Here is a 27,112-nt window from a genome sequence, read left to right on the forward strand (position 1 = left end):
AAGCATCTTCACCGGATGTTCACTTTTTGCATTGTGTGGGGGAGTGGCCGTGGTGATGGGGTTTGTGGAGAGCGCTGCTGGCCAGCAGAACATAGTTCCACTACTTCTTTTCATACACTTCAACCACTGCCTTGTATAAGGTTACTTGGCATCATCCACTTTCCCAAATCCCAGCTCTACTCTAAAAATAAGCTCAGTACCACTTAATGTCGCATATCGATGAAATGTGGGGAAACAGAAGGGGTCATACCAGAGGGCTTTGTACACGCGAGCCACTGGTCCAGTTGTAGAGCCTTCACCAGTGTGAGTTTGCAAAGAATTGCACGTGAAGACGATCATCAATGATCCTATGCTTCTTATCATCTAAGTTGATCTAGATGACACGTGCGTGTTTAACGTTTGGTCTCATCATGCCTTTAACTAATGATAAGCGTTCTGCTAAGCATATTTGTGTACTATATTTTGAGATGTTCCTTTGAGGCCCTGTAGGTGAATGTAATGTCGTTTTTTTTTTTTTTTTTTTTTTTTTTTCAGGCAATAAGTAACAAGGACCAACATAGCATATCATATACCCTGTCTCGAGCCCAGACTGTTGTGGTGGAGTATACACATGACGGTAACACCGATATGTTTCAGGTAAGAGGTTGTGTAGGGTGTGCTAGGTCATAGTAAATTAAGTTTTCCGTTGTGTTTGACCAGACTAGCCGTGGCACCTTTTCACACGTGTTCCATGGCCCCCAAATTGGTTCTAGTAATCTTATGTACACAGATGGTGTGTACTGTGGCTACGAATTGTTGCATGTTTTCCATGCATGCGAATGCATTTGTATGGTCATGTTTTTCACTTAACACTTAACTAAAGTCCATGCTGATGTGATTAATTTCACAGGGAAATAGCTGTTTTTAAAGTCCCGTTATGAGCTATATTTTCATGTAATGTAACCAAAACAGCCCGTGTTTTTATGCCGATTATAAAACCTCGTATAATGGGTGTGCATGGAAATTTGGTTTTGAGTAACATTTGAATGCATCACACAACTGGTTCGCATACAGCCTTCATGTCCAACGCTGTTGCATGCAGGGATAGTTTAAAGGTAGAATTGTTGACAGTAACGTAACTTAATTCTTGCTTTGGCTTCAATTCCACGTTGCTTAAATTTCTGCCTTCCTTCAATGAAGATTGAATTTGGGTGTCCTTCCCATGTGGATTAAGAAGACTGCCAGGGGTCTGCTTCTTTGGCTTATGGCGCGTGTCAGCATCTTCTGGTTTCCAGTTCCCTGTCCTGCCACACTGCAGAAATGTTAAGCTGCTGGTTTTTAGACCACACATTGCTGCCATTTGCAATGCTCCAGGTGCTATGGCTGATCTGAAAGATAAAAGGGTGGGGGAGAGATCCAATGCAAAACTGATTTTCTGCTGTGTTGTGTGCTGATTGGAAGTACCCCGATATTTGCATGGGGGTCTGTTACTCGGTGTTTAGTGCCAACACACTCGCTCTATCCTATAGAACACTGAGGCAGTGCAAAGGGTTGGCCAGTTTTTTGGGCTAAAGCTAGTTAGATTGAGTTACTGTGCAGCTTGTCCATTTTGTTATAGAAGAGCCTAATAGGTGATCAATAAATAATGGTGATGACTGTTTACTTTAAAATGTGCAATTGACACTAAATGACACCCAAAATGCCTGCTTTGGTAGTACTCAGTTTGGCATAGAAAGTAATGTCGATTTCAAGGGTATTTCAAATGCCATGACCAGAAATCTGGCAATGAAGGTGTCGGTCCTACAAGTTTCCTTTTGTACGCTTGTTTAGCAGTCACTGGCAGCGGAGTTGTTTAAGATTTCCGTACTTACCTTCAAAATAAAATATTTTCCTTTCCTGCAATATGCCGTCATTGCGAGGCTTAGAATAATGCATTGTTTGTAGGTACGTGCCCCTCCTTTTGTCAGCACTCTACCTGGTGCTCCTAGCCTACAGTGTCTCATTTGGGGGGGACGTGGAGGTGCAAAGTTGGAACATCTTCTCAAAAGAACACGGAAATTACTTAATTCAATTGTTATTCATTTAACATGTTTTCATCTGGTGAATCCAGTTTCCATTTCTTGCTGGTTATGAAAAAGTTCTCAACAAGCTACCTATTGATACGTGACTCATTTCTAAAAGGTGGCAAACCTATACAGTCCCTTGCACCCAGAAACTAGGAAGAGGTCGCAGCTCTGAATATAGATCTCCAACTTCCCTACAGCAAAAACAACCGTTTCTTCCCATGGCACAAATCCGTTTTAAAGGTCTTTTAAGGAAAGGTTGCAAAGAATCTGAATACATTTTCAAACTTTTATATTTCGTACTTGCCAAGACCAACTAGTCTACCCGCCTCCCTTTGTCATTAGTATTAGAGCTTTTAACTTTCACAGTAGTTTTCATCCTGGTCGGTTTTTTATGTACTTATTTGCCCACTTGTGATTGTGTGTTCTGCTCTTAAAAACCGCTGTAATGTATTACAAAGTACTTATTTTACGGAAATGGTATTTGTTTGACGTATAAATATTAATTGTAAAAATGTGTTATAAAAAAAATTATACACCTGAAAATTGTTTGATTTGGTAACTAACAAAAATGTAGCCATCTTTTTTTATATGCACGTTTTTCAACTTTTAGTCTTCCCATTCTGCTGCACTTTTTGCTCCTTCTGCTATGTTCATTGTGTAAAAAAAAAAGTTCCTGCCTGTTTCCGAGGGATTCACGCCAACTCAATCCTGTGCTGTCTACCACCGCCAGAAGTAAAAGGAAGCAGTGGTGAAGGCTGTCACTAAGCAGGACTCTGCCGTAAAAAACCGTTTCGTGATGGTCATTCTACGATTTACCCACTGGTCCTCTTCTCTTCCCCACCATGGCCCCATCCTATGACCCAACCTACTTGCAAAGCAGCATAAAAATAAATAACAAACCATTTTGTGGTTTCAGGCTCGTTGTGTAGTGTTCTATGCCCAGAGACTTTCCACACCCCCAATCACTCAAGAACTTTTCCTGCTGGATACATGAGGTGAACACTGTCCAAATAACCAGGTAAGGCTGTACTCTGCCTCTCACAGCATGTCCATACCAGTGCATCAAAACTGCGTCGCAGCGGTGCCAAGGCAAAGACACCACTGCTCCCTGTCACCTGATTTCGCCCCTGCCCTCTCCACCCCCTACATGCCCCCACTCCACCTCTGTCTCCACTTTACTTACGGTTTCCTGGGTAAATCTCCATCAATTCCATGCAGTTGTACAGGGGAGGCTGAAGGGAGAGTAGATTGTAAGCATCTGTGCTCGTACTGATGTGAAGACGAGGACGGCTTGCCCCCCAAAATTAAGGGCCAGAGTGAACCTGGTATCAACATTCGCATCAGCTGTTAGTAACCATGAGTGCTAAAGATTTTTAAAAATTTCTTTTGATGCAATACAAGATGTGGTACGCAGTGTCCCAACAAAACATGGCCACCAATGGATACTTGAAAGGGGATCTGTCATCGTTCCGTTTCACTTTCTGTGATTGCTGATGGAGCACTGGCAGTAGCAGAGAAGGTGGCGTTGAGTAGAGGCATTTTGGGTGGGCTGTGCAGAGTGAGATGATAGTGGGGGTAAGGGAGAGGCGTAGTATGACAGCAGAGAGGCATATACAGGGTAGTGCCAGAGCGGCCAAACCCGCACAAAATTTGTAACTGCCTCCTCGGCAGTGCTGTGTGGGCATTTAAAGATGTTTGTCACTTCAGTGGGCCCAGCTACATTAGCTTCAGGCTCCACTTGTTAGGCAATACTGGCTACCCCGCTGCTAATACTCGGGCGATATGCCCCAACCCTGTCGGAAACCGGCTGGTGTCCAAATTTAGGGCCATAGCAAAGCAAGTCCTTTAACAAGGGCAGTGGTGCCGTTACCAGGAGGGTCGGCAAGCTCGCCGAGGGACATATTGCCATTCGCACTCGTGTAGTTTCCCTACACTGGTGCTAATGGTGCTTTTAAACAAAAACAATGTACCTTAATCCCGTGGCTCAGCTCCACGTAGTGCTGCTTGTCAAGTGAGTCCGTTTTCAGTGTTGATGACTAACGTCAACATGAAATTGTACTTCCCTGAAAAGCAGAGCTGCGCCAGGCCGCAGGATAAAGGTAAGTTTCCTTTTTTTTTTTACCAAAAAAAATTAGCACCGTGTAGAAAACTACACAGGTGCTAAGTTGTGAGCGTGGAAGGAGATGCTGGCTGCCCAGACGGCTCGGAACGGGGACATATATCATGCAGTACAGCCCGCGTTCTGATTATTCTGATTGACCAGCACCTACACCCTGGGTGCTAACTTTTCATACAACACGCATTCTCTTTCACCCAAGTAGCCAATTGTTTAAATTAGGGCACTGGTGACTTTTTCAGTTGTTACATATGAAACAGAAAATTAATCGCCCAGATCATCCAGCTATTCTCGGTTTTGTTTACTTTGCAGAACCCTGATACAGGCATGAATTGTGAGCCTTGCAATTGGACTTAAATGGTTTGGGTGCTGGGTGGTGAGAGAAGGTGAACAATGACCAGAAAAAGCATTTAAGGAGAAGGTCTCTGAAGCAGCCTCTGGGCGTAGTCCTGCCTCATCCCAGACCGGCAGGTCTCATGAGCGTGCTCCTTCTGAGAAGGTGGTCCAGGTCCTTTAAGGATTCTCCTTCTGAGTGAATCCAAAATAAGGTGAAACACCACGCCTCTGCTCCCTAGGTTGCTGCAGCTGTGGAATCTGGTTCGAGAAGGGGTTGCTCCACTTCACAGGCTCAGTGAACAGTGAGTCTACCGGCTGGTGGGTTACCTCTGTCTGTGAGGAAATCCCTAACCCCTTCTAAACACAAGTCTTCTTCTTCAAAGGTCAAATCGTCGAAGGACAGACCTTTGGGAGGACCGTCGGCCACTCCCTCATCTTTGTCACCGTCGGTGGCGAGGGCCCCGTAGACTGCAGCTACGTCTACCACTACCTCATTGACAGCATCTTCATCGTCGACCACAGCACCGTCGACTATCAATCCGTAAGCGACCCCCTTCGTCGACAACCTAGGTGACAAACGGCTCTTCCTTCATCAAAATGTTTGGCGGTGACCTTTGTTTCCACCTTCACAATGACGATGCCAAGGGCGTCTTGGCCTCCAAGGCCCCCGTCAGCGATACTGACCATGACCTCATCAGCCGCGTTGCCCGTTTTGCAGATCCCCATCATTGCCTCCTTCCCCAAAGGACTCTGGTAGGACGATGGAGTTACTGCTTTCATCAGACTTCCTACCAAGACCATCAAGGGTCCTGTGGCATCTCCGAGAAAATCTCCTCGCATTTATACCAGTTCGGATGAGGACCTGCCTGAGTATTTCTACTCTGACCATGAGGGGTCAGTCAGGGGCCCATGTCCCAGGAGGGGTCTCCGCGTCATGAGCCATATGACCCATACCAGCCATTTGCCTCCTGTCTCGGCTGTACCATTCGCACCCCAACTGCCTGCAAGGGATATGTCGCTGGACATCTTCACCACCCTGCACACATTGCAAATTCAGCTGAGGCTGCCTACTGCTCGTGTGCCTGGTCCAGCCCGCAGTCCCCCAATGCTGAAGCGTCAGCCGACGCTGCCCTGTACTGCACCTGTTGCATCTGGGTCTGGACTTGGGACCTTTCCGCCAGCGGAGGAAGAGCCACTGCGTATGGACTCTGGCACCGACACGGATACCACGACTACTCAGTATGAGTAGTACGAAGATTAGGTCCCTACTGATGGACCTTCTGGGTGCTGACGAGCCCACTAAGGTTTCACCACCGGACAAGATTGGCTTTTTCCACGCCATGATCTCGAAGGCGTACATACTCTTCAGTCTGGTGCCGGGGGAGAAGGAGGGATTTATCTTTCAACAAAGTGAGTCCTCCAGGGAGACCGTTATGTCAGTTCCATTGTTGGGTAACGTCTGGGAGTAGGGATTGACCCTGATGAAAACAAGTACCACTTCATCCAAGTGAGACAGGCAGGAGAAGAAATACAGGGTCCCAGACATCAGGTGTCAGCCTTTTCCGGACTCGGTGGTGTCTGCTGCCACCAGGAAGTCCTTGTCTAATCCCTCCACTTTCTTCATGGTGCCTACAGACCTAGAGGGCAAGAAGCTGGATGCGGTTGGCAAGCGCATCAGCTACACCGCAGCTTCCACCGTCAAGGCCGCCAATGCCCTCGCCATCCTGTCTCGCAACGACGGGGAGCTTTGGTACAAGTTCGGGCTGATCCTCTAGTTTCTTCCTAAAGACAAGAAGGCAGATGTTCTGGCCCTCGTGCAGGAAGCTGAAGTGGCATTGGAGCACGCCATTACTGTGTCGTTGGACATAATAGACTCTACTCTAGGTTCCGCCAGATGGGCGATGTTGTGGCCCTCCGGCGCCAGTGATGGCTGAAGGCCACTAACTTCGGGCAGATGTGCAGTCCAATGTTGTGGACATGCCTTTCGATGGAGACGATCTGGGAAGGCAGTGGATGAGACTCTCCAGCTATCAACACCAACATGGTGACTGCACACTCTGGGGATCCTGTAACGGAGGAGGTGGGCCTTTCATTTCCCGAGGTGAAGTCTCCAGTTCCTCCAATGGGGTACTCTACCCCCGAACCCCCCTATGGTCAGCCTTCCTGTTCACCTCCCAGGATTCCTACAGGGGCCACTCCCAAGCCTCCGACAGCAGAGGCTAGCATCGTCATCCGCAGGCCAGGACGCAGGCTCACAGGCAGGTCCGAACTGGCCTTTGATTCCGTGCCCCCTCCTTTGCACCCCAGTAGGAGGCTGCCTAACCGACTTTGTTGAAACAGTGGAGAAACCTCACCACTGACAAATGAATGCTGGATCGTCTTCAGTAAGGGGCACACTCTAACAGGTGCCCTCTTATTCCTCCTGTTGCTTGTCAAAAGCTTCAAATGGCCCAGCTGCTGCAGGCGGTCTTTTGCCATGTTGGCAAAAGGGGCAATAGAGCCAGTCCCTCAGTGCCACCGGAGTGCTCCAGATACTTTCTGGTACAGAAGAGGTCAGGAGGGTGGCGATCACTAGGACTTACGACGCCTAGTACTTAAGGTCACAAAAGTTCAGGATGGTCCTGTTACATCACATGCTGGACCAGCTGGAGGAAGGACATTTTCTGGCAACTCTGGACCCGGAGAATGCATACTTTCACATCCCCATTCATCATTCATTGTAAGTTCCTGCGTTTTGTAGTCTAGGGCGGGCACCCATCGCAGAAAGGTCTGTTCCTGGGTACCTGTCTCAACAGTCAAATGTCTGGCAACCCCCTCAGAGGAAAGGGTGAAAGCCATCCTAGGGGAAAGTTCAACAGTTGTTGGCAGCGTCCATCACGACAGTCCACTCCATCAAATCCCTGTTGATGTCCTCCTGCACCCATCTGGTCCCCTTATGCAGGCTTCAGATGCAGCCTCTACAGGAATTCCTAGACCCAAGGTGGCAGCAGGTCACAGGCACTTGGACAGGGAGGATTGCCCTCAATCGGGTATTCCTGCAGACAATGGTGGAGGGTGCATCTGCATCTCACTCAAAAAGCTCCCTTTCGGACCCCCACTGTACCAGGCCACTCATCTCACTGGAGGGTTGGGGAGCCCGCACGGTGCAGTCTCACAGCAAAGGCCTTTGGCTACCGGAGGAGAAGGACCTGCACATGAACTTCCTGGAACTCTGGCCAGTTTTCTGGGCCCTCAAGTCATTCCAACTTCAACTACGGGTGAAGGTGGTGTGGGTCTTCACGGACAACACCACCACCATGTTCTACATCTGGGAGCAAGGCGGGACGCGCTCCCCTGCTCTCTGGCTAGAAGCCCAGACCCGGTGGTATTTGGCCATTTTTCAAGACCTGTTCCTCGTCCCCTTTCACCTGGCAAGCGCCAAGAACACCATTGCAGACTCGCTCAGCAGGGAGCTACGGTCCTGCCACAGGTGGGAACTTCAACAGGCGCAGGTGTCTCATCTCTTCAGTCTGTGGGGGCCATCCCCAGATCGACCTTTTTGTGACTTCCGCCAACAAGTGCTGGAAGTTTGCCAGCAGGTATCCTCAGCCAAGGAGCATGGGGATGCCTTCTTCCCGTGGGACGAGCTCTCCTCTCCCTGTGTGCCTTCCCTCCGATTCCAGTCCTGCTTTGTGTGAGCAACACACTCAGACGCTGCCATTATAGGGTGATCCTTATCACGCCAGCGTGGCTGACTGATCTGGTACCTGGACGTTCACCATATGTCAGTGGCTCTGTCCATCCGGCTGCCTCCACTGCCCGATCTTCTCTCCATTGAAAATGGAGTTTGGGCACTATTCCCTGCCGCTGGAGTGCAAGAAGATCCTGACCAAGGCCAGAGCTTCCTCTACGTTAGCTTGTTAGTCATAAAAAGAAGCGCCCCAGTGTGCGGCCGGACTCAGAAGATAACGTATCTGGCGGCCATATCCTAGTACACACGGGCGCCAGGCAAGCCTGCCCCGGCTTGAGAGCTCAGTGTAGTTTTGGCTAAGCTCATGGGGCCTCTGTTTGAACTGTTGCATCGAGCCCTGCTGAATGTTCTCTCATGGAAGACTGCTTTCCTGGTGGCTATCACCTCTGCCAGGCGAGTCTGGAAGATCAGGCTCTCTCCTAAAAGCAGTTGTATTTGACCTTCCACGCGACAAAGGTGGTGCTGCAAACTCATCCCACCTTTATGCCAAAGTTTCCTTTGGGGTTCCATCTCAACAAGCCTTTGGTTCTGCCAGTTTTTCGCAGAATCCTTCTATGCCTGCAGAAAGGGCGCATGCATTTGCTGGATGTTGCTCGTGCCTTGAAGTTTTATGTGGCATGCACAAAAGACTTGTGGCAGATGTCTCAGCTGTTAATTTTTATCCTGTGGGACACGGGAAGGCCCAGTCTATGGCTTCCATAGCCACGTAGCTCTCCGGCTGTATCATGCACTGTCATCGCCTGACCAACAGACCTCTTCCAAGCTGGCCAAGAGCCCACTCCACCAGGGCCATTGCAGCAACAGCATTTCTCTGGTGTTCCCCTACAGGGCTGCTACGTGGAGGTCCATCCGCACCTTCACCGGATTCTACTGCATCAACTGATTCAAGGGAAGAGTCCCGGGTCGGCCAAGCGGTGCTACACAACCTGTTTGTTTGAGGCGAGTCTGTTCCAGGGGGTAAGTGTATTGCTTCTGTTGAGCCTTTCCACCTTCTTTGGTTGTGTTTATGTACTGCTGTGTAATCTTACTAATGAGCATTTAAATCCATGCAAGAATCCATGCTGGAGAAGAAACTAGTTACTTACCTGTAACTCCTGTTCTCCAGCATCAGTCTTGTATGGATTCACATGAAAACCCTCCCTCCTCCCTCCTTCCTTTTCTTGGTTCATACTACCACTTTACATGCTCTACCAAATCTGAAGATGGCACCCAGGGGTGGAGCGTAGGAGGACGAGTGTCATTGGCTGGGGGCAGTATGACCAAAAGGAAATGATTGGTTATAGAGGAGACCAGCCGTTTTCAGTCCAAAGCGAAACTGAATACTTTTTACCAAGAATTCCAAGCCCGACGGTGAAAATTCATGAGCATTTGAATCGATGCTGGAGAACAGGAGTTATGGGTAAGTAAACTGCTTCCCCCTACGTAGGTGGCCCTGTGCTCACCTTTTTCATATACTTTGTGAACAGAGTAAAGTGTGGCGTCCAGTGAGCTTGCATAGAAACTGAGACCATGGGTTCCTTTTTCTGAAATTGCTGTAGTTTCCTTAAATCTTAATATTCTTAGGAAGCTTGTTGCAGAGAGGTGCCACCAGCGCTCATGGACCAACACGTTTCAGAATAACAGTTTTATTCTTGATGATCTGCAAGAGATGAATTTGGTTCTTAGGGAGGCCTATTGGAATAGCGCAGGCTTACCAGAGCCATTTCTTTGGTCACCTTAACATTGTATTGCACGCCAACGAATGGCAGGATCAACCTTTTGATGTGCAGGGTGAAGTGGCAGGATCTAGTTACTTCTCAGACATGTTGGGTTTGGTTTTGGATGCATTCATGGAGAGCGGATTGTCTTGGAGCATACCTAAGCAAGAGGATATCCTATGCAGATTCTGTCAAAGCCTAGATTTTGTAGGCCATGTGGGTGTCTAGTGCACAAGCTAAAGATGCCTTTTAGACATTAAATGTCCATTGGGCAAGTACTTACACTGGAGGTACTCCAGTCTCTGAGGTTGGAAGGCCAGGAGCAGAAGGGGCCTTACCGTGACTATTCTGTCCTGTGTGGAGAAGGTGTAATCCATGTGTGGGAAGCTTTTTGGATGCCCATTGTGTGTCGTTGCAGCAGAAGGGCAGGCAAATCTTCATCGATGGTAGAGGGTATACTCTTATGAAGCAAGTCCAATTTAGTACTATGCGCTGGGCGGAAACACGCTAGGGTGTAGTGCAGTGAGTAATCTGATTCACTATCGTCAGAGATGTTGTGTAGCAACCTTTTCCAATATATTTCCCATGAAATGGTTATTGGTGTTGTAAATTTGCAAGAAATAACGGATCACTAAAGGGCGTTTTCATCAGTGGAGAGATGGTATCTGCCTGAAAGCACTTAAACTTGAGTGGGAAATGAGCTGTGGAGTACAGCAAGATCTGGTGCAAGGAGTAATCATAAATGCATCACTCATGGTGCAAGTATGTTCAGGGAATTTTAAATGACCAGTGTTCTTAATACGCCACTAAATGGTACTAATTTGATCAATTACGCAAAAGGATGAAAGGCAGCAGTCTGTGTTGCCCGCTTATCTCTGTAGATCTAAATGTGCGTCATTGGCCCCAGGCCTACAGATAACTGGTCATAATAGCAGCAATTTATATTCCCTAAAAACAGGGAACTAGTTATCCCCAACTAAAAAATAATAAACAAAGGACACATGGGACTCCTCCCTCCCCTTTCACTCCCAGCAAAAACGATGTTTGTATCGGATCGGCAGGGCATTGCCAAAGGAAAGCCCTTTTTAATATTGCTGCATAATCTGAATAGGAAAATTAAAAGTGAAAATGCATCTTCATACTTTTAACAGTTAATGGGTGCAAAGCGATATGGATTACAAAAAGCTTTTATAATTAAAATATATTTTTACATTGGAAAAAAAAAAATCCCAATGTGGTCACTCACTGATTTGATCATTTTACTCCTAACTTGAAACTATTTAGTCATAGTCCCTTTTCAAAAGCGCATGGGATATTTCTGACCTCATGGGATGCACCCAGTTACTTAACATAAATATATGAAGGCTATTCTTCTATGCAAAAGTAACGAATACATTAACAAATCGATACCTCTAAAGCTAGTAAAGCATAGAAACCCCCCTGACCCACTTTGTCACCTAACTTCACTACTACATTTGTCTACTTTATTTAAAAAAAAATATCTTGAAAGAGCTGTCCTATCTTCCTACCCACTCCCTGCTTCTACGGAATACCACCCGACTTACCGGCTCCCTCCAGCATCCCGCGTTGAGCTCGCCTCCCAGCCGTGGAAATATTACATGGATGTGATCCCTTTCCCGTGTAAGCCATCTTGTGTAGGGTTTTTTAAATTGTGTTTAGGGAAATTAGGACCGTATGGAGCCAATTTCCCCAAAAAGAAAAATAGTATTCGCTCCCTCGAGTGAGTACCGAAGTGCAAACAGTTATAACCTCTTCTTTCCAGGGCCGATAACTTGGACTCAGGCTGACATGCCGTTACCAACCCTGTCCGCCCCAAAACTTGGAGGGTGCACTGGCCTAACAGGGGACCCCGCAGCCCCCGCTGTAACAGAAATAATTTCTTTATGAAGTCAGAGGGACCTCAAAAAGAGACAATTTATTTTTGAAGTATTATGGCTCTCCTCAACCCCATGATGTGTGCGTGTGTGAGTGTATGTTGAGAGTGTACACAAATGTAGGGGTGGCTGAGTATGCGTGTACGGTGAAAGGATGAAATGTAAGGGTGGCTGCCTGGGTGTGCCTGTATGGTGAAAAAGTGCACACTTCAATGTATGTATGTATGTATGGATGGCTGGGTGTGCGTGTGTATATATGGTGAATGGTGTGTGCTTTTGTTCAGGGGGGCAACAAAACCTACATTTCAAGGGGGGTAACCCTTCAAATGTTGGGAGAGGTTCTAACTTCATGTGTGGTGGGGAGGAGCAAACTTATTTGTGTGGGGGCATCTAACTTCTTTATGCATTTTAATGAGACTATTCTAGTGCATCTTCAATGTTGCAAGCAGTTCACACTCTCCTTTAAGTCTGAAAGCACCCACTTATGGACTGCTGTGAAAATGACTGGTCGCCTGTTCCCTCTAGTACTAAAACCACATCGCAATGTCAATTGTCTAAACAAATTTGGCATTTGAATGCAGATACTAACAGCGAAATGCTGTACATTAGTAATTGCTGGGCCGGACCCTTGTTAACAGCGAAACCCAGGTGCCGTTTAACATCTGTCCTTTTCTGTCCGGCAACTGGTCTGTAGGTCGGCCAGGTCAACATAGCCTACAATTGGGGGGGCAGGGGGAGGAAGTGCTGAAGCCCTGTCAGCTCAATGATGATGCACCACTACTTGTGTTTAATGCCTTGATTACTTATTGGATCTTCATTACTCTTAGCCCTATTCTTCCTCATCCCAGTACTTGTGTATGAGGCACTATGCCCTATGTCTCATACACAAGTACTGGGTCGAGGTAGCGGTGCATGAAGGCAATGCCTGACTTAGCTACCTGCAATCTTCATTACTCTTAATCCCACTCTTCCTTATCCCAGTACTTACCTATGAGGCAAGGAGCCTCATACGTAAGCACTGGGACAAGGAAGAGGTACGTGAAGATAATTCTGGGCCAATGAGCTGATTTTGGAGGTTGCGGTAGGGGATTGGAGGAAGGGAGGGGGGGTCTGATTGTGAAAAAAATCATAATGGTCTTCCATGTCCATGTTAAGCAGGCCAGTTATGTGGTAATAGTGGCTAGAGAGTGATTTTGGTGCAGCCAGTTTAGTCATTCCTCAGTCTGGTATGACTTTTTTTTAACTGGGCATTTCTGATAAAGCAGTCCTGCTAAGTGTAATTACCTGGCTAGACTGGCATTTGGGTTCTGCCAGTCTAGCCATTTCTTACTGCGGCACTGTATATTTTTCTGGGCTCTGTGATAAAATTATATGATATGATAAGTTATATATAATGCACCTGTACACAAATGTTTTTATGGAAGGAAAACAGAGGGAGGACTAGACGAATGATCTTACTAAGCCTTGTGTCATTCAGATTATGCAGGTGCGAGAACGAGAAGTGCAAGGGTAGAGGGGGAGAGTGCAACGGGGGAGGGGAAAACAGGGCAGCAATGCTCTGAGTAAGTGCAGCCAGGACAGCGTGGCTCTGGGTAGTGCAGGAGAACAAGGGAGTGTCGGGTTAGTTACAGCCCCTAACTGCGTGGTAGGCCCAGAGGCAGTGCAAGGGTGACTGATCAAGAAAGAGCCTGGACTCTGTGACACTGAGGGTAGCCAAGCATCCAGTTGGTACAGTGGTCAGGTAGGTCAGCAGGGGAGGGAGAAAGAGGAGAAGAGGAACATGTTTAGCTGCTTCCGGTGGTCCGGGTTAAGATTGGAAGGGGCAGGGAGGCGGCTGCAGGGGAGAAAGATCTACCCCCCCCCCCCCCCCCCCACTCTCTGCCTGGAGGAGCTAACCCTTAGGACTCGAGAAGGAAGGTATTTTGGAAGAGAGCGTTGGATGTAGTGCAGATACCAGCCCCAGAAAGCCTTGTGCAAAATGCAAAGGGCCTTGGACTTGATCCTTGCAGCCACCGGGAGCTAGTGGAGAGATTTCATGGCTGTAGAAACGGTCCCTGGGCTTGAGGCCAAGGATAAGTCTCAGTCCTGATCTGGATTAGTTGCAGAGGCTGGATAGTAGAGGAAGGCAGATTGAGAAAGTGGCTGTTGCAGTAGTCCAGCCTAGAGAGAACCAGGGCTCTTGAGACAATGAGCTTCTGGGGGAAAGTGAGAAAGGGAAGAGTCCCTTTGAGGAGGTGCAGCTGGTAAGGTGACTTCTTGGCGACGTCCGAGATGTGAGGAGAGAAAGAGAGAGTGGAGTTGAAGATGACACTAGGAATGAGCGAGAAGAGAGTAGGATGAGGGGAACCTGAAAGAAAGCGGAGTGTCATCCACATAACACTGAAAGTTAGAGGAGAAGGTAGAGATCAGGTGGGCCAAAGGGGCCAAGTAGAGGTTGAAAAACCAGGGTGAGAGGATAGAGCCCTGTGGGACGTCACAGGTAGAGAGAGGTGGCGGAGTGAAAGGGGCCAAGTTGGACCTGGGAGGAGCAGTCCAAGAGGAAGGAGGTAAGCCACTCCAGGGCCTGATCCATGATGCCCAGGTTCTCACAGAGTCAATTGATCAGGATGGCGTGGTTGACCGCGTCGAAAGCAGAGGAAAGTTCAAGGAGGATGAGGACTGAAGGAATGCTGGAATCAAGGTTAGAGATCAGATCTTCACAGGTGTTCAGGAGAGCAGTTTCCGTGCCTCTGGCAGCTCTTAATCTAGACTGATGGTCCTGGAGACAACCAACAGATTCAGTGTGGAGAGTAAGCTGGGAGATGGCCAGCTTTTCCAAGAGTTTGGGAGAGGGGAAAGATCCAGTGGCAAAAGAATGATTACCAAAATCGGCAAGGGTGTCAATATGGTCCTTGATGGTTCTGAAGGAGCGGGCAAGCACCTGTTTCGACGACACTTCCATAGATGGGACTTGTCTAGAAACCTCGTCGGGTGTTAGAGAGAAGGAGGAGATGGCCAAAGGGAGGGCCGAGAGAGGAAGGGGGAGAGGAAGAGGAGATAGTGGACAGGATGCCCTGAGTTTTAGTGGAGAAGCGAGAGGCCATACCCGTACAGAGGGCCTGTTGAGGGAACAGGAGAGTTAGAGACCACAAAAAGATTGGCCAGTTCCTTGCAGATTTTAAAGAGTTTGGCTGTGTTATTAGAGGCTGCAGAAACGTAGGCTTGAATGTGTGCGCTCTTCTTGATGAGTCTTATTGCTTCGACTGGCATTTTGGTGCAACCAGTCTAGGTATGTCTAAATGTTGCCTGGCATGCTTTACTGTAATGTTATTACGTGTCTACACTGGTCTACATTGTGCAGCCAGTTGGACATGTTTTCATTGTGGCATGGCATTTCTAATGGCAAAGCATTAATGTTCATGTATAGTGTTAGTGACTTGCATTTATTGGATTGGTGTTACCCTACAAAACAATAGCAAACACTGTGGCTTTAGCCAATTTTTCCCAGAAAGTGTGCTGTAAATTGCATTAAAACACATATTTATATCTTTCTCCTTGTGCAGTGTGTGGCGTACCCCTTCAACAGCACGTTCGTGCATATTGCTCAAGCGTGGTAATCTAGGCCGGCCCAGGGTGTTGTGCGACCTGTGATTTGTTGCTGAGTTGAGGGGGGGCACCCTCGGCATGGCCTGCAAGGGGGCCCCCCCCCAGATCTTGTGTTACGCCACTGGGAGGGTGATCGCAATGTTATTGGTTACTTGATTCACAGGTGTGACTTCAGTAGAGTGGGAAATGTCTTAGCCAGTGCTAACGTTCATGGAGGAACTGAAAGCAGCTGGAAACGTGTGCAGAGAAGGTTCGTGTTGCACATGTAAAACCTGATGTTTGTGGAAAACTCGTGTAATGTGACTGCCAGGAGCTCCGGGGAGAGCGCATTGCTGCGGGCAGCATTTGTTTACATTTTCAACTGTGCGTGTTCGTTAGATCTACGTCCTCTTTTGGTGTTTAACAGAAATGCAGCTTAACAGAAATCTGTTAGAGCAACCGCTTAACAAAACTGCCACGACAGTAGGTTTACCCCCAGTTGAGCTGGCTGTATAAAGCCCTTCAATGCAGTAGACCACCAGAGGTGTCATTCAGGCACCCATTCGGTTTTCTTTTCTTTCTAAAAAGCAACTTGGTTGGCATTTTATGTATTTTAGAAGGAGCAGTAGACCCTTATCTGGTGGGTTGCCATCCAATGTCATCCAGGGCATCTTCATCATCTCCTAGCGTAGTAGCCAAGTCACCAGCGCAAAAGTGGTCTCATGTTAAATCCTATGAGCAACCCCAACCCCTTTAAGTTGGGCAGTTCACCAACAAAAACATTTGGCAAAAAAGGACCTACCTAGTGCATTTTAAAGAACATTTTCCCCTGTAAGTGTTAAAAAGCAGTTCAACGATAAAGGACCTGACAAGTGAGCAATAACCTACAGCTTTATAACAAATGTATTTTCAAGGCAGAACCGGCCTTGGAGGGTGGAGGGGCGGGCCGGGATACTGCCCGGGGCGCCATGCCCCCCCAGGCTGCCATTAGCCCCCCCCCCCAAAACTAGGTCAGGCGAGTCTTTTAAGGGCTCCCCTGAGCTGGCGTAGTGAGAGAGTGTGCAGCAGGCATTCTTTGTTATTAAATGTGCCCATGGCGGTGAGGCGCATTTAATAACAGTAGGGTGCTGATGCAGAGCATCAGCACCCTATTCACATGATGATTACCTCCCTGCTCTGATGCGGGAGTCAGGAGGTTTTCATTGGAATAGGGCAGGCGCTCAGGCATTAGCATGCATGACCGTCCTATTGAAGTCATTTATCCCCTGCGGGGTGCCGGATAAATGTGGCGCTCCTGATCCCACCCCGCCTCTCCCCCTGTCGACAAGAGGCGCGAGGATGGGGGGGGGCGCCAATTCGCCCAGGGCGCTGCTGCCTCGAAGGCCGGCCCTGGTTCAAGGAATGTGAGGGATGAGGAGAAATTGGAAGACGTATCTGTTAGTTTTCATAGGATCCCAGCTCGCAGGAACCGTTTTTTTGCAACATTTTTCATGGATGGTCAAAGGCCCCCTTTTTACGCCACACCCTTCCTCCAACCACTGTAAAAACTAAAATATATAACCCCCCCAAGCCCCCCCCCCCCTGCTCCCCAATGTTGTGAAAAAAAGCAGTAAAACGAATGTTCACCAAATGTGGTGAAATGGTCGTGGTGATTTGAAGGGATGGAGAAAAGAAATGGTAGGGGTGCATTGGAAACTGGTAAGATGAGTAGAAAACCAGTGGATCCACACAAGAAGCCCATGGTGCAGAGGCCAACCGGGCATTTCCAAAGGTCTCTGTGGGGCCAGTCCATCTCTGCATCAGATTGCCATGCCAAGTACATTTGAATTGACTGTGCTTCAAACAGAAACCCTGAACATGAGAATCAGTGTTGCAATTCCGTTTTCAGATGCTTTGCAATCGTATGGTAGTGGAGTGATGAAGCAAATGGAAGTTGGTAAAGGCATAATGAGAACATTAAAGGGGATCTTGCAAATGAGAAGTTCAGGTGCTTAAGACACTATTTGGTGTCTTCTAAATAAGTGTTCTGATTGAGAAGTCTGGATGTATTTAATCTGTGGAAGGTTTTGAAGGAGTGTGGGGACAGGCATGCAATTCTATGTACCAAGCAAGCATGCAGCATTGACTGTTGTTGAAATTTCCAGAGTACAGTACCTTCCCTCTCGATGTAGTCCATGCTGATAATTCACCAATTGAAAATTAAATCTGTATCTTTGGCATAGTTTCGGACGAAACCATGATCTATAGTTTCAACTCTAGTTGCGTTTATTCTTCGTTCAAGGCATGTCATTATTTCATTAGTTATGACTTCAACATTTCATTACCTTTAAATATAATGTAAGAATGGGGATTAGACGCCTTGCCAAAACTTCACCTTTCTATTGAGAAATGTGGACACGGCCTTTAAGGGTGTGGCACACATCTGGGTCTTATAGATATTAAACAGCCGGTACATTCCTGATGAGCAGTCATGCCGCCACGGTGGCTCGCCAAGGAGGAATTTGTTCTGCAATTGCTTTTGTTGGGAAGGGTTTTCAGTGCATCTATTAGGTCCGTTGTTGTTGAAGCCCAAGTGTATCCACCTTCATGAGCTTGCTACTACTTTGTGTACGTTTACTTGTTGATCCTTCAACTATTAAGAACACGTTCACGAGGCTCCCTGCTTACCATGCACCAAAGCCTGCTACTTTAACTGTAGTATTCCGTTTTTCTGTCCGATCACATTGCCCAAGCCGTGCCCTCTCTTGACTTGGACATGGACGCCATCTTTTCTTTCTTGGTGCTTTTGCCCCTGTTAATCTCCTAGTACCTTTTTGTATTAAGGTATAAGGCTCTTATCCAACAGCCCTACTGACAATTTGAATTCACGCAAGAACTTAATTTTTATTACAATATTTCTGACGTTTTTTCTAAACCTTAATATCTCCCTCCAGTGTCGTATTGATATGATATATTTTATTTCTATCGCGCCCATGCACAAGTGTCAGAGCTCGACGATGCAAGGGAAGGGGTAGAAAGGGAGGACAAAACGATCTTACTAGGCCCAGTGACATTGAGAATGCGCAAGTGCAGGTGAGAGGGAAGGGGGGGAAAAGTGCGGGGGGGAGTGGAAAGTGCTGAACAAGTGATCAAAACAACAAATAATTGTGCGGCCAGCAGGTGGCAAGTGCAAGAATTAAGTGCAGATAACTGGTGTCTGTTAAGTGCAATTAAGGGGTCTGTATCTGCAACTCTTCAGTCCCAAGTGCAAGGATTGCCAGGAGGCAGTGCGACTATACAGCTGGGTGGGCAGGCAACTGGGCCCAAATTCAGAGGATAGCCAGGTGCCCAGTGCAAAAAACAGGTGGGAAAGAGGAGGCAGAAGCAAAGAGGAAGGTCTTGAGGTGCTTCCGGAACCAAAGATGATTCTCTTCAAGTTTCAGCTCGGCAGGGAGGCTGTTCAGAGGGATGCCCCAGCCGAAGAAAGATCTACCACCAACTCGTTGCTTGGAGATGCGACTGAAACTGAGTAAGTTGGAGGAGCGAAAATCTTAAGTAGGAAGGTATTTCCGAAGGGAGAGTTTGAAGGTATTGTGGACCTAGGCTCCAGAAGGCCTTGTGGACAATGCAGAGGGGTGTGAACTCAATCCTTGCAGCCAGTTGGGAGCCAATGAAGAGATTTCAGGGCTGGAGATACGATCACTGGGCTTGCGGCCAAGGACAAGTCTTGCAGTCCGGTTCTGCATTAGCTGCAAAGGGCGGAGAGAATTGGTAGACAGATTTAGAAAGAGGCGGTTGCAGTAGTCCAGCCTAGATAGAACCAGAGCCTTAGAGACGGTGAGCTTCTGAGGGAAGGAGAAGGAAGCATACCCCGTAGGAGGTGCAGTTGGTTGTTTGACTTCTTAGAGACGTCACAGCTGTGTTGAGAAAAGGAAAGTGTGGAGTCGAAGATGACCCCTAGGTTCTTAGCCTCACAAGTGGGGGCAGGAAGAGGGCCAAGGGAGGCCAGCCAGAGACGCGAAAGGAAGGTGCAGGAGTACCGATGAGCAAAATCTCTGCCTTATTGGCATTAAGTCAGAGGTCGTTGGCGGCACACCACTCCTGGATTGCAGACAGTCAGAGATGAGGCGGGAGAAGAGGTGGCAGAGAGGAGCCTGAAAACTACCTGAATGTCATCAGCATAGCCCTGAAAGTTGGATCAGAAAGGAGCAATGCGGTGGACGACGGGTGACAGGCATTGGTTGAAAAGCCATGGAGAGAGGTTGGACCCCTGGGGAAAACGACAAGTGGAGAGTGAGGTAGAGGAGAGGAAGGACCCAAGTTGGACCTGGAAGGTTTGGTTGGAGAGGAAAGAGGTCAGCCAGCCCAGGACCTGATCAGTGATACCCAGGTTATCATGGAGGCGGTTGAGCAGGATGGCATGGTTGACCGTGTCAAAGGCAAAAGCGAGATCGAGTAGGAAGAGAACAGAGGGGAGATTAGAATCAAGGTTGTAGAGCAGGTCTTCACGGATGTTCGAGAGGTTTCCGTGCTTCTGGCTGCTCTGAAGCCAAACTGATAGTTATGGAGACAACCAACCGAATCAGTTTGGAGGTTAAGCTGGGAGATGGCCAACTTTTCCAGGAGTTTACCCAGGAAAGGCGTGCTACAGATCAGGCGATAGTTAGCCGGGCAGGAGGTGTCGGCTGTGGGTTTCTTGAGAAGATGGTGCACAGCAGTGCTTGAAGGGAGTGGAAGGCTTCAGCGGCGAAGAAGTGGTTGCAGAAGTCGGCCAGGGCAGGAGCGAGGGTTTCAATATGGTCCTTGATGGTTTTGGACAAACATGGAAGAACCTGTTTTGACGAGACTTTCTTAGATCGGACTTGTCTAGAAATCTTGTCGGTGGAGGAAAGAAAGAGGGAGGCGAGGCAGCTGAGGGGGTGGGGGAGGCGGTAGCGGAGAGAGAAAGGGAAGAGGGATAGAGGACGAAATGATGGACAGAATGTCCTGGATTTTGTAGATGAAATGAGAAGCTAGGGCCATGGAGAGGGCCTGGGAGGGGACAGGAGAAGTAGAGACTGCAGCAGGATTGGCTAGCTCCTTGCAGATTTTAAAGAGTTCGGCTGAGTTGTTAGATGCTGCAGAGACACAGACTTGGATGTGGGCTCTCTTCTTAGTGCAGACAGAGCCGATATTGGCTTTGGAGCAGGCGGGAGGCCAGTTTGTCATACGATGCCCGCCATTTCCTCTCGGCAACCCCACACTTGCGTTTAAGGGTGACGAGGTAGTCATACCAAGAGTTGCACTTGACTTTGGGCTTCGCGTGGATCCTCATGACCGAGGCAAGAACATCGAGAGTATCAGAGATAACAGAGTGGCGCTTGGAAAGAGCAGTATCGGGATGAGTCAGCCAGAGGTGGAGGGGTGGGGGGGTGGAGAAAGTGGCAGCGAAAGCCTCAACTGACACACGCTTCATGGGCCGGATGACTGAGAAGGAGCTGGCTTGCCCTGTGGGGTAGAGAGGGAGAAATGGGAGGAAAGGAGAAAGTGATCGCTCCGGGAGAGAGGAGTTCGGAGAGGAAGGAGGTGATCTGACCAGGCGCCAGTAGATGGTGACCACTGAGAGTGGCCAGGAGTGAGAGCCTACAGACCAGGCATTCAAAGGAATATGTTGGCCTGCATAGGAAAAGGGGCAGGAATCCACTCAGGGAAGATCAAGGCTACACCCCCACCGCTGCGGTTGGCTCTGGGCACAGAGTATCTTATAGCTATCATTGAGGAGAGTGTCTAAGCTCGTGACAGAGCTGGTTGTGAACCATGTCTGGGTGAGACCAAGGACATCAAGGTTGTGTTCTTCTAGGAGATGGCAGATGTCAGAGGAGAGTTTGACAGCTGAGCAAGAGTTGAGAGTGGGGAGGTGAAGGTTTCCATCCTTGAAAGACTTCCAGGGATGGGTACAAATTAGAGGTACTCCCTGCGGATGTGTAGGAGCAGCCTGAGTGAGGGCAGATGAGGTAGGAGAGGACAGGGTGGCCAAGGAGGGGGAAGAGGGTGCCAGAGAAGATGGAGGGTGGGGGCGAGGAAGCCCAAGAAGGGAGAGAACGGTTGGTGGTAGCTGAAGGGAATAAGGCATGGGGAAATGTTTGTCAAAGAGGAGGAGGTTGGCCTGAGTGCCTTGGACCAAGACGGTGCCAGTCAGGTAAACATTAATGATGACCGTAGAGGAGTGGAAGGTGGCAAGTAGGGCCACCCACAGGGTGCCCCCATTAATGGGAGAGGAGGAGTAAGGTGAGAGCACATAAACCATATGACGAGTCCATAAGTCTGGCGAAGGAATGCCACAGTGTGTCGGTGTGTCTGTCTGGAGGAAGCACTGGTTGTAGGTATCAGCGATGGGGAGGACTGGGTTGGAGACCAGGATATCCTTTTTGAACTTCTTCCTACCAGACTTAATGAGATGGGAAGGGTAGTCGATAAAGAAGCAGTTGGAAAAGATAGGGGAGACAGAGAGCACCATAACTGAAGTGAAAGGGGGTGGAGGGGAATGAGGGAAGAAAGGAGGGGGGGGGAGAAAAAAGGGTGGAGGGGAAAGCACGCATAGGAGACAAAAGAGCTAGGGTGGGAAAGCACATCAGGTAAAACACAGTGGTTACTGGGCACAGCACAATTCGAAGAAAAATGTGGCAAGGCAGATGAAAGCAGTGGCGGCAGGGGCAGGTTAATACATGTAACGTGGCAAGGCTAAAATCGATTTTCCAGCAGGGTAGGGTAACAGGCCTGCTGAAATTGACTTTCAGCAAGGCAGGTTAATATAATACATGTGGCAGCAGGGCAGGCTAAATTCGATTTTTTTCCGCAGGGCAGGCTAAAATTGACTTTCAAATGGGGCAGGTGAAATGGAATTGACTGGACAATGCTGCTAGTTTAGTTGGAAGTTCAGAATGAGAAGGATTGAGAGGTTGAACACTCCCGGTATGAGGATAGTTGAAGCAAATGACTTGCATAGAAGTGTTAGGTGGTCCGTTGCTTACCGTGTGCCCGGTAACTTGGAATTTTACTCGGCGCTCATCTGAGACATGGGAGGGGGTCTGCATTCACTGATGCCATTTTGTGTGGGATACAGGGCCTCCCGAATCACTAGGCAATTTTCAAATACAATAAAAGGGATGGACGTCTCACAAAGATAGACGCTGAAAGAAAATGAGTGGTCTTGGAGAGAACACTGACCTTGTCTAAAGAAGCTTCACTCACCTGGTGAGTGGTGAAACAGTAGTGTGAAGGCTGCTACTACCAGACTTCAAATGGAAAGCAAAATGAAGAAATAGAAAAAATAGAAGAAGGCTGACCATATACGTCGTCTTAGCAGAAGCTGAGGGTGCTACTTGCAGTCCAGGGGGGATCTGGAGTACGTCTGCTGCTCTAGGACGTGGTTTTCAAAAATCTAGAGATGCAAGAGAAAATGGTTGTAGGTTGGGCAGCATGACAGAATTTGGACGGGCGCTCAGTTCCACGCTGGGACTGATGATTAGAGTATTCTAATTTCTCCAGATCTTCACCCGGAAGTTCAGTAAAATATAGATCAACTCGGAACTGAATGTTCAGGTTGCAGTCTAAAATTGCTAAATTCAGTTATGTACACTAGCACTGTTTATTTACCCAAGTGAAAACCTATCAATTCTCTTGGGCTCAGTCTTCAATGGACTATGTTGCAATTAAATGGAACTCTGGGGCGTTGGCTTACATATTGGCATTTTATATAGTGGTTGTGGTCAATCTGCCAGATTTTCTTGTCTGAGTTTTGTAATTGATTGTGATGCATCGGTGATTCATTGCAGAGTTCTCGTATGCTAATTGGAACAATGGGCTCTATTCCTTGAGTTTTGGACGTGCTTTGTATATCTGCAACATAAAAGATGTAAAATAAAAATTGTGAAAAAGGCAAATATTATATAATAGGCACTTGTATAGCGCCTTTCACCATTGGTATGGTGTCAATGTGCTGTTGGTGGAACGCCCTTGGGGACCGAAGTCCGGGTATGGGGAATTTTTTGTGTGTGCACTTTAGTCAATACAAAGGTAGGTAGTTTATTTATTTGTAATGCGCATCGAACCCTGGGGTAATTGAGCACTAGACGTAAAGTATTACAGGCATGCAGAGAATTACAACAAACAATAAGTGCATGTCGGTCAATGGTTACAGGTATGTCGACAGATGATGCAATACATTAGAAGAGAAAGTACAGGTGGGCCAGTATATGGATCGCTCTTAGTTTGGGCGTCCATAACCGTAGGGGTGGCCAAGTCCCTGTAAGTCACCCATGTTCAGCTGGAAAGTGGGTGGGTGCACAGAGGTGGTCTGGAGAGTGTGGAGTTATGTGCAGCTAGGCTGGATTTTATCCTGGTGGATAGCTACATTCTAATTTCAGAAGTGTTGCGCTCCAAGTAGTACGTGTAGTGGAGGGCGCCGAGAGTTAGTCTCCGGTAGGCCAGCCTTAAACTTGCATCTAAATGCGATACATTGGCTACCCTCACAATTCGTCTAAATGCAATAATTGGCTACCCTGAAAATTCGTCTAAGCGCAATACATTTAAGTGTGCTGTCTTATTGCCATACATTTGCTTGCTTAAGATTTATCAAAGTGCAATACAATGGTCACCCTGGAAATTCATCTACATGCAATACCTTGTATATTATCCAATTCATCGGAATGTAATTAAATGCAGTACATTAACTACCCTCACATTTCAGCCTGATGCAACATCTGGGCCACCCCTCAACTCTATCCGAAATGCAACCCACCAGCCACCCCCAAAGTTCATCCAGATGCCCCATACTGACTGCCCCCACAGTTTACCCAAGTGCAATATGCAGGCCACCCTCACATTTCATCCAAATACAACACATTGGTTCATTGGCCATAAGAGATTTGTTCATTCTGCTGTCCTCCTGGGATTAAGTAGTCAACTTGGGGTGCGAGGCATGTTTATTCATGAAGCAGTGGGGAATAACCAGGATTTGAGGGCTCTCTGGATGTCAGATGTTGAGCTGCAAAGAGTTCCAGATAGTGGGGGCTTGGACCGAGAAAGTGATGCGTCCAATTCTTGATGATTTTAAGAGGGGTGGGGGAGATCACCAGCAGTGCCTGATCGCAGGTTTCACGTGGGGCGATAGTGGGTTATTTTCTGTTGCAGATATTTCGGGCCCGTCTTGTGTAGAGCTCGTGAGTGATGCACATGACTTTGAAAGTGACCCGATGCCCGAGTGGGGCTGGTGCGGGGATGGCAGGGGTGACGTGCTGCTCTCTTCGGGTGAGGAGGAGCCTAGCTGCAGACTCCTGGACTCTTTGGAGCTTTCAGTTCGTGGGCAGGGGCACTCGGATAGAGGGAGTTCGCATAGTCTAGTCTGGAGAGGAAGGAGGATTGGATTGTCGTCGCACTGAGGGGGTAGAAGAGTTGAGGGAAAATGCATCTGAGGGTGCAAAGATAAATAGATGGGTTCCTTCATCTCGCTAAGTAGATGAGGGCTCAGATGTGCTCTATGAAGAAGGCTGGTTCAGGTGATAAGACTTCACCCGTTCCATGATCTTCTCTTAAATCCGTGGAGGTTATTCAGTCGGTTTCACAAGGTATGCTAAAAGCAAACCTCTTAAAAAAAAAAAAAAAAAAAAAAAATGTTTTAAAAATTACTTTAATGGGAAATACAATTTATACAACCATATGATGAAGGAAAGGAAGACCCGACTTTACGGTACTTTTCAGCCAAGACCTTTTAAACTCTCAGGAACCTCAAAATGTACCTACAATTGTAATGCTCATGAGCCTCTGAATAACCAAGTTAATTATCCCCCCAGAGACAGAAGCATTCCACTGAAGAGGGTCCCAGGAATGCCGACACTACCCATGAAACGGCCCAAAGAGTCAAGAGCTCACTGATCTGCTCATTTTTTGGGCAACCTCCATGAGCACCACTGACTGACACGTATGCAGAGAGATATTCTATCAGCCATTCCACCCTTACCCAGTAAATGTCATGTTTCCATGTGCCTCAACAGTGATTATAGATCCAAATGCCATAATGGACAGCATTGACCAAGTGCTGAGAAACCACTGTACTGACCTCATTAGTGGCACTATGAAATAGCCGCGTTAGCCATACACAGCTTTACACAAACACTGTTATTCGTGAAGAACACTCTTACGCAGTTATGTAGATGGAGAACAGATACATATACATACTGTCAAAAGCTTTTATTATTCTCATTGGCCAAGTGCAGAAATGACCACAAGGCGACGAAGAGATGCAGAGCAGGCTTGCAGATGCTTATGGCAACTAACAGTTTTAAACTACAGGAGTACACAAGGAACCTAGTAAGACCAAATACGACTCACTTATTGGAAATGGAACACAATATAAGTGTGCAGAAATCATATTGTAAGTCTAACAAATCACAGAAGGCATCAAGCCACAGCACAAGAGATGGAGGGAGGCAGCACTGGGCTGCATAGAGCAGGAAGGCCAGAGCTCAGTCAAGGTCCGAGATAAACAACACATTCCAAACTTGAAATGACAAGGGGCCAGCTGCAGAAAAACAGAATAAATCCTCATAATTGCAGAGCTCGATTTTTGTGGTCCACAACCATGTGATGCGGCCGTGCTAGACAATGGGTATTCACCCGCAATGGGAAGACTAACAGTTCTCAGTGACCCAGACGAGAAGTGAAACACATGTTGCAATGTGGAGAGCACTCCAATAGGCAAAAGTAGTGTTGCTACCAGATACATTGCGAAAACTGTAATTCCACATCACCTTGAAGAGGTGCGAAGAGGGCTTAGAACCAAACTGGATCCCAGGCCTGAGGACCAGTTCTAACCAATCTGGGACATAAATCCAGGGGTGGATGGCAGAAGGCAAGGGGCAATGGTACGTCTGCGACTCTGCAACAATGTAACGGTTTCTTGGGGACGGGACAAGCAAGCCACCGAACATGGACGGGCCAGTAGAGTATACTGACCATCTAGTTTGTTCTGGGGCAAGGGTTGTTGTGGCCCTTGTGAGCTGATCGGGTGAGCTTGTAGCAATCCTCGGACCGCTGGTATACTGCGTCTCCTCCAACACCCTAACTGACCAACTCTGCCTAGCAGGAGGGCAAACGTGCTCACCCAAACTAGACCTGGTGTGCCTAGGCACACAACACCACATAACCAAAGACCTCCAAGGACACTGCAACATATAGCTAAACCAGAACAGGGCAATCATTCCCCATGCTAAAACTGTACACAACATCATCCAACACGAGGGGCAGGAGAATCCCTACAGTATATTGGTTCCTGATTTAGTGTCCCAATACCCTCACAGGGCTGAAATGTTGCAAGCTACTGACCAGGTCTGGAAAGTCACTCGCTGCCTGAATGGTCCACTTGCACAGAGCACACTTCAGATTGCAGCAAGAACCAATTATCACACCAGTGGCGAGTGAAAAGTTTGAGACCTACCCTCACATATAGAAGTAGGACTATAGAAAGTTTGAACAAGTGCAGGCTCAATTTCAGCCTACAGTTCATGGATAAATGTCCTTTTGGTTTGCCACTGAGGCGGGGAAGAGATTTTTTAAGTTTAGAATTGGACAGGGGGTTGTCATGACCTAGGGTAGATGGTCTTAACTGGAGAAATATTTCTCCTAGAAGGAATGGCACATGGCATTGAGTGTCTCCGTTGGTAATGCACCCAGTACAATTGTGACTAAGTTGTGAATTGGGTTATGGAGGGTGG

The 27,112-nt window shown here is 47.8% G+C and overlaps 1 protein-coding gene across 4 annotated transcripts in view; it reads left to right on the forward strand.

The window, feature by feature from the left end:
* PELI1 (pellino E3 ubiquitin protein ligase 1) overlaps nucleotides 1–27,112 on the forward strand; it is a 436,503-nt gene that overhangs the window by 343,527 nt on the left and 65,864 nt on the right. For all 4 annotated transcript variants that reach the window (XM_069608182.1, XM_069608184.1, XM_069608185.1 and 1 more), the window contains exon 5: nucleotides 535–636. In XM_069608182.1, the coding sequence (XP_069464283.1) occupies nucleotides 535–636 (102 nt within the window). The remainder of the gene's footprint in view (nucleotides 1–534; nucleotides 637–27,112) is intronic.

The sequence above is a fragment of the Ambystoma mexicanum genome, chromosome 4q, assembly GCF_040938575.1.
Source record: "Ambystoma mexicanum isolate Mex_15411 chromosome 4q, UKY_AmexF1_1, whole genome shotgun sequence".
Classification (NCBI taxonomy): domain Eukaryota; kingdom Metazoa; phylum Chordata; class Amphibia; order Caudata; family Ambystomatidae; genus Ambystoma; species Ambystoma mexicanum.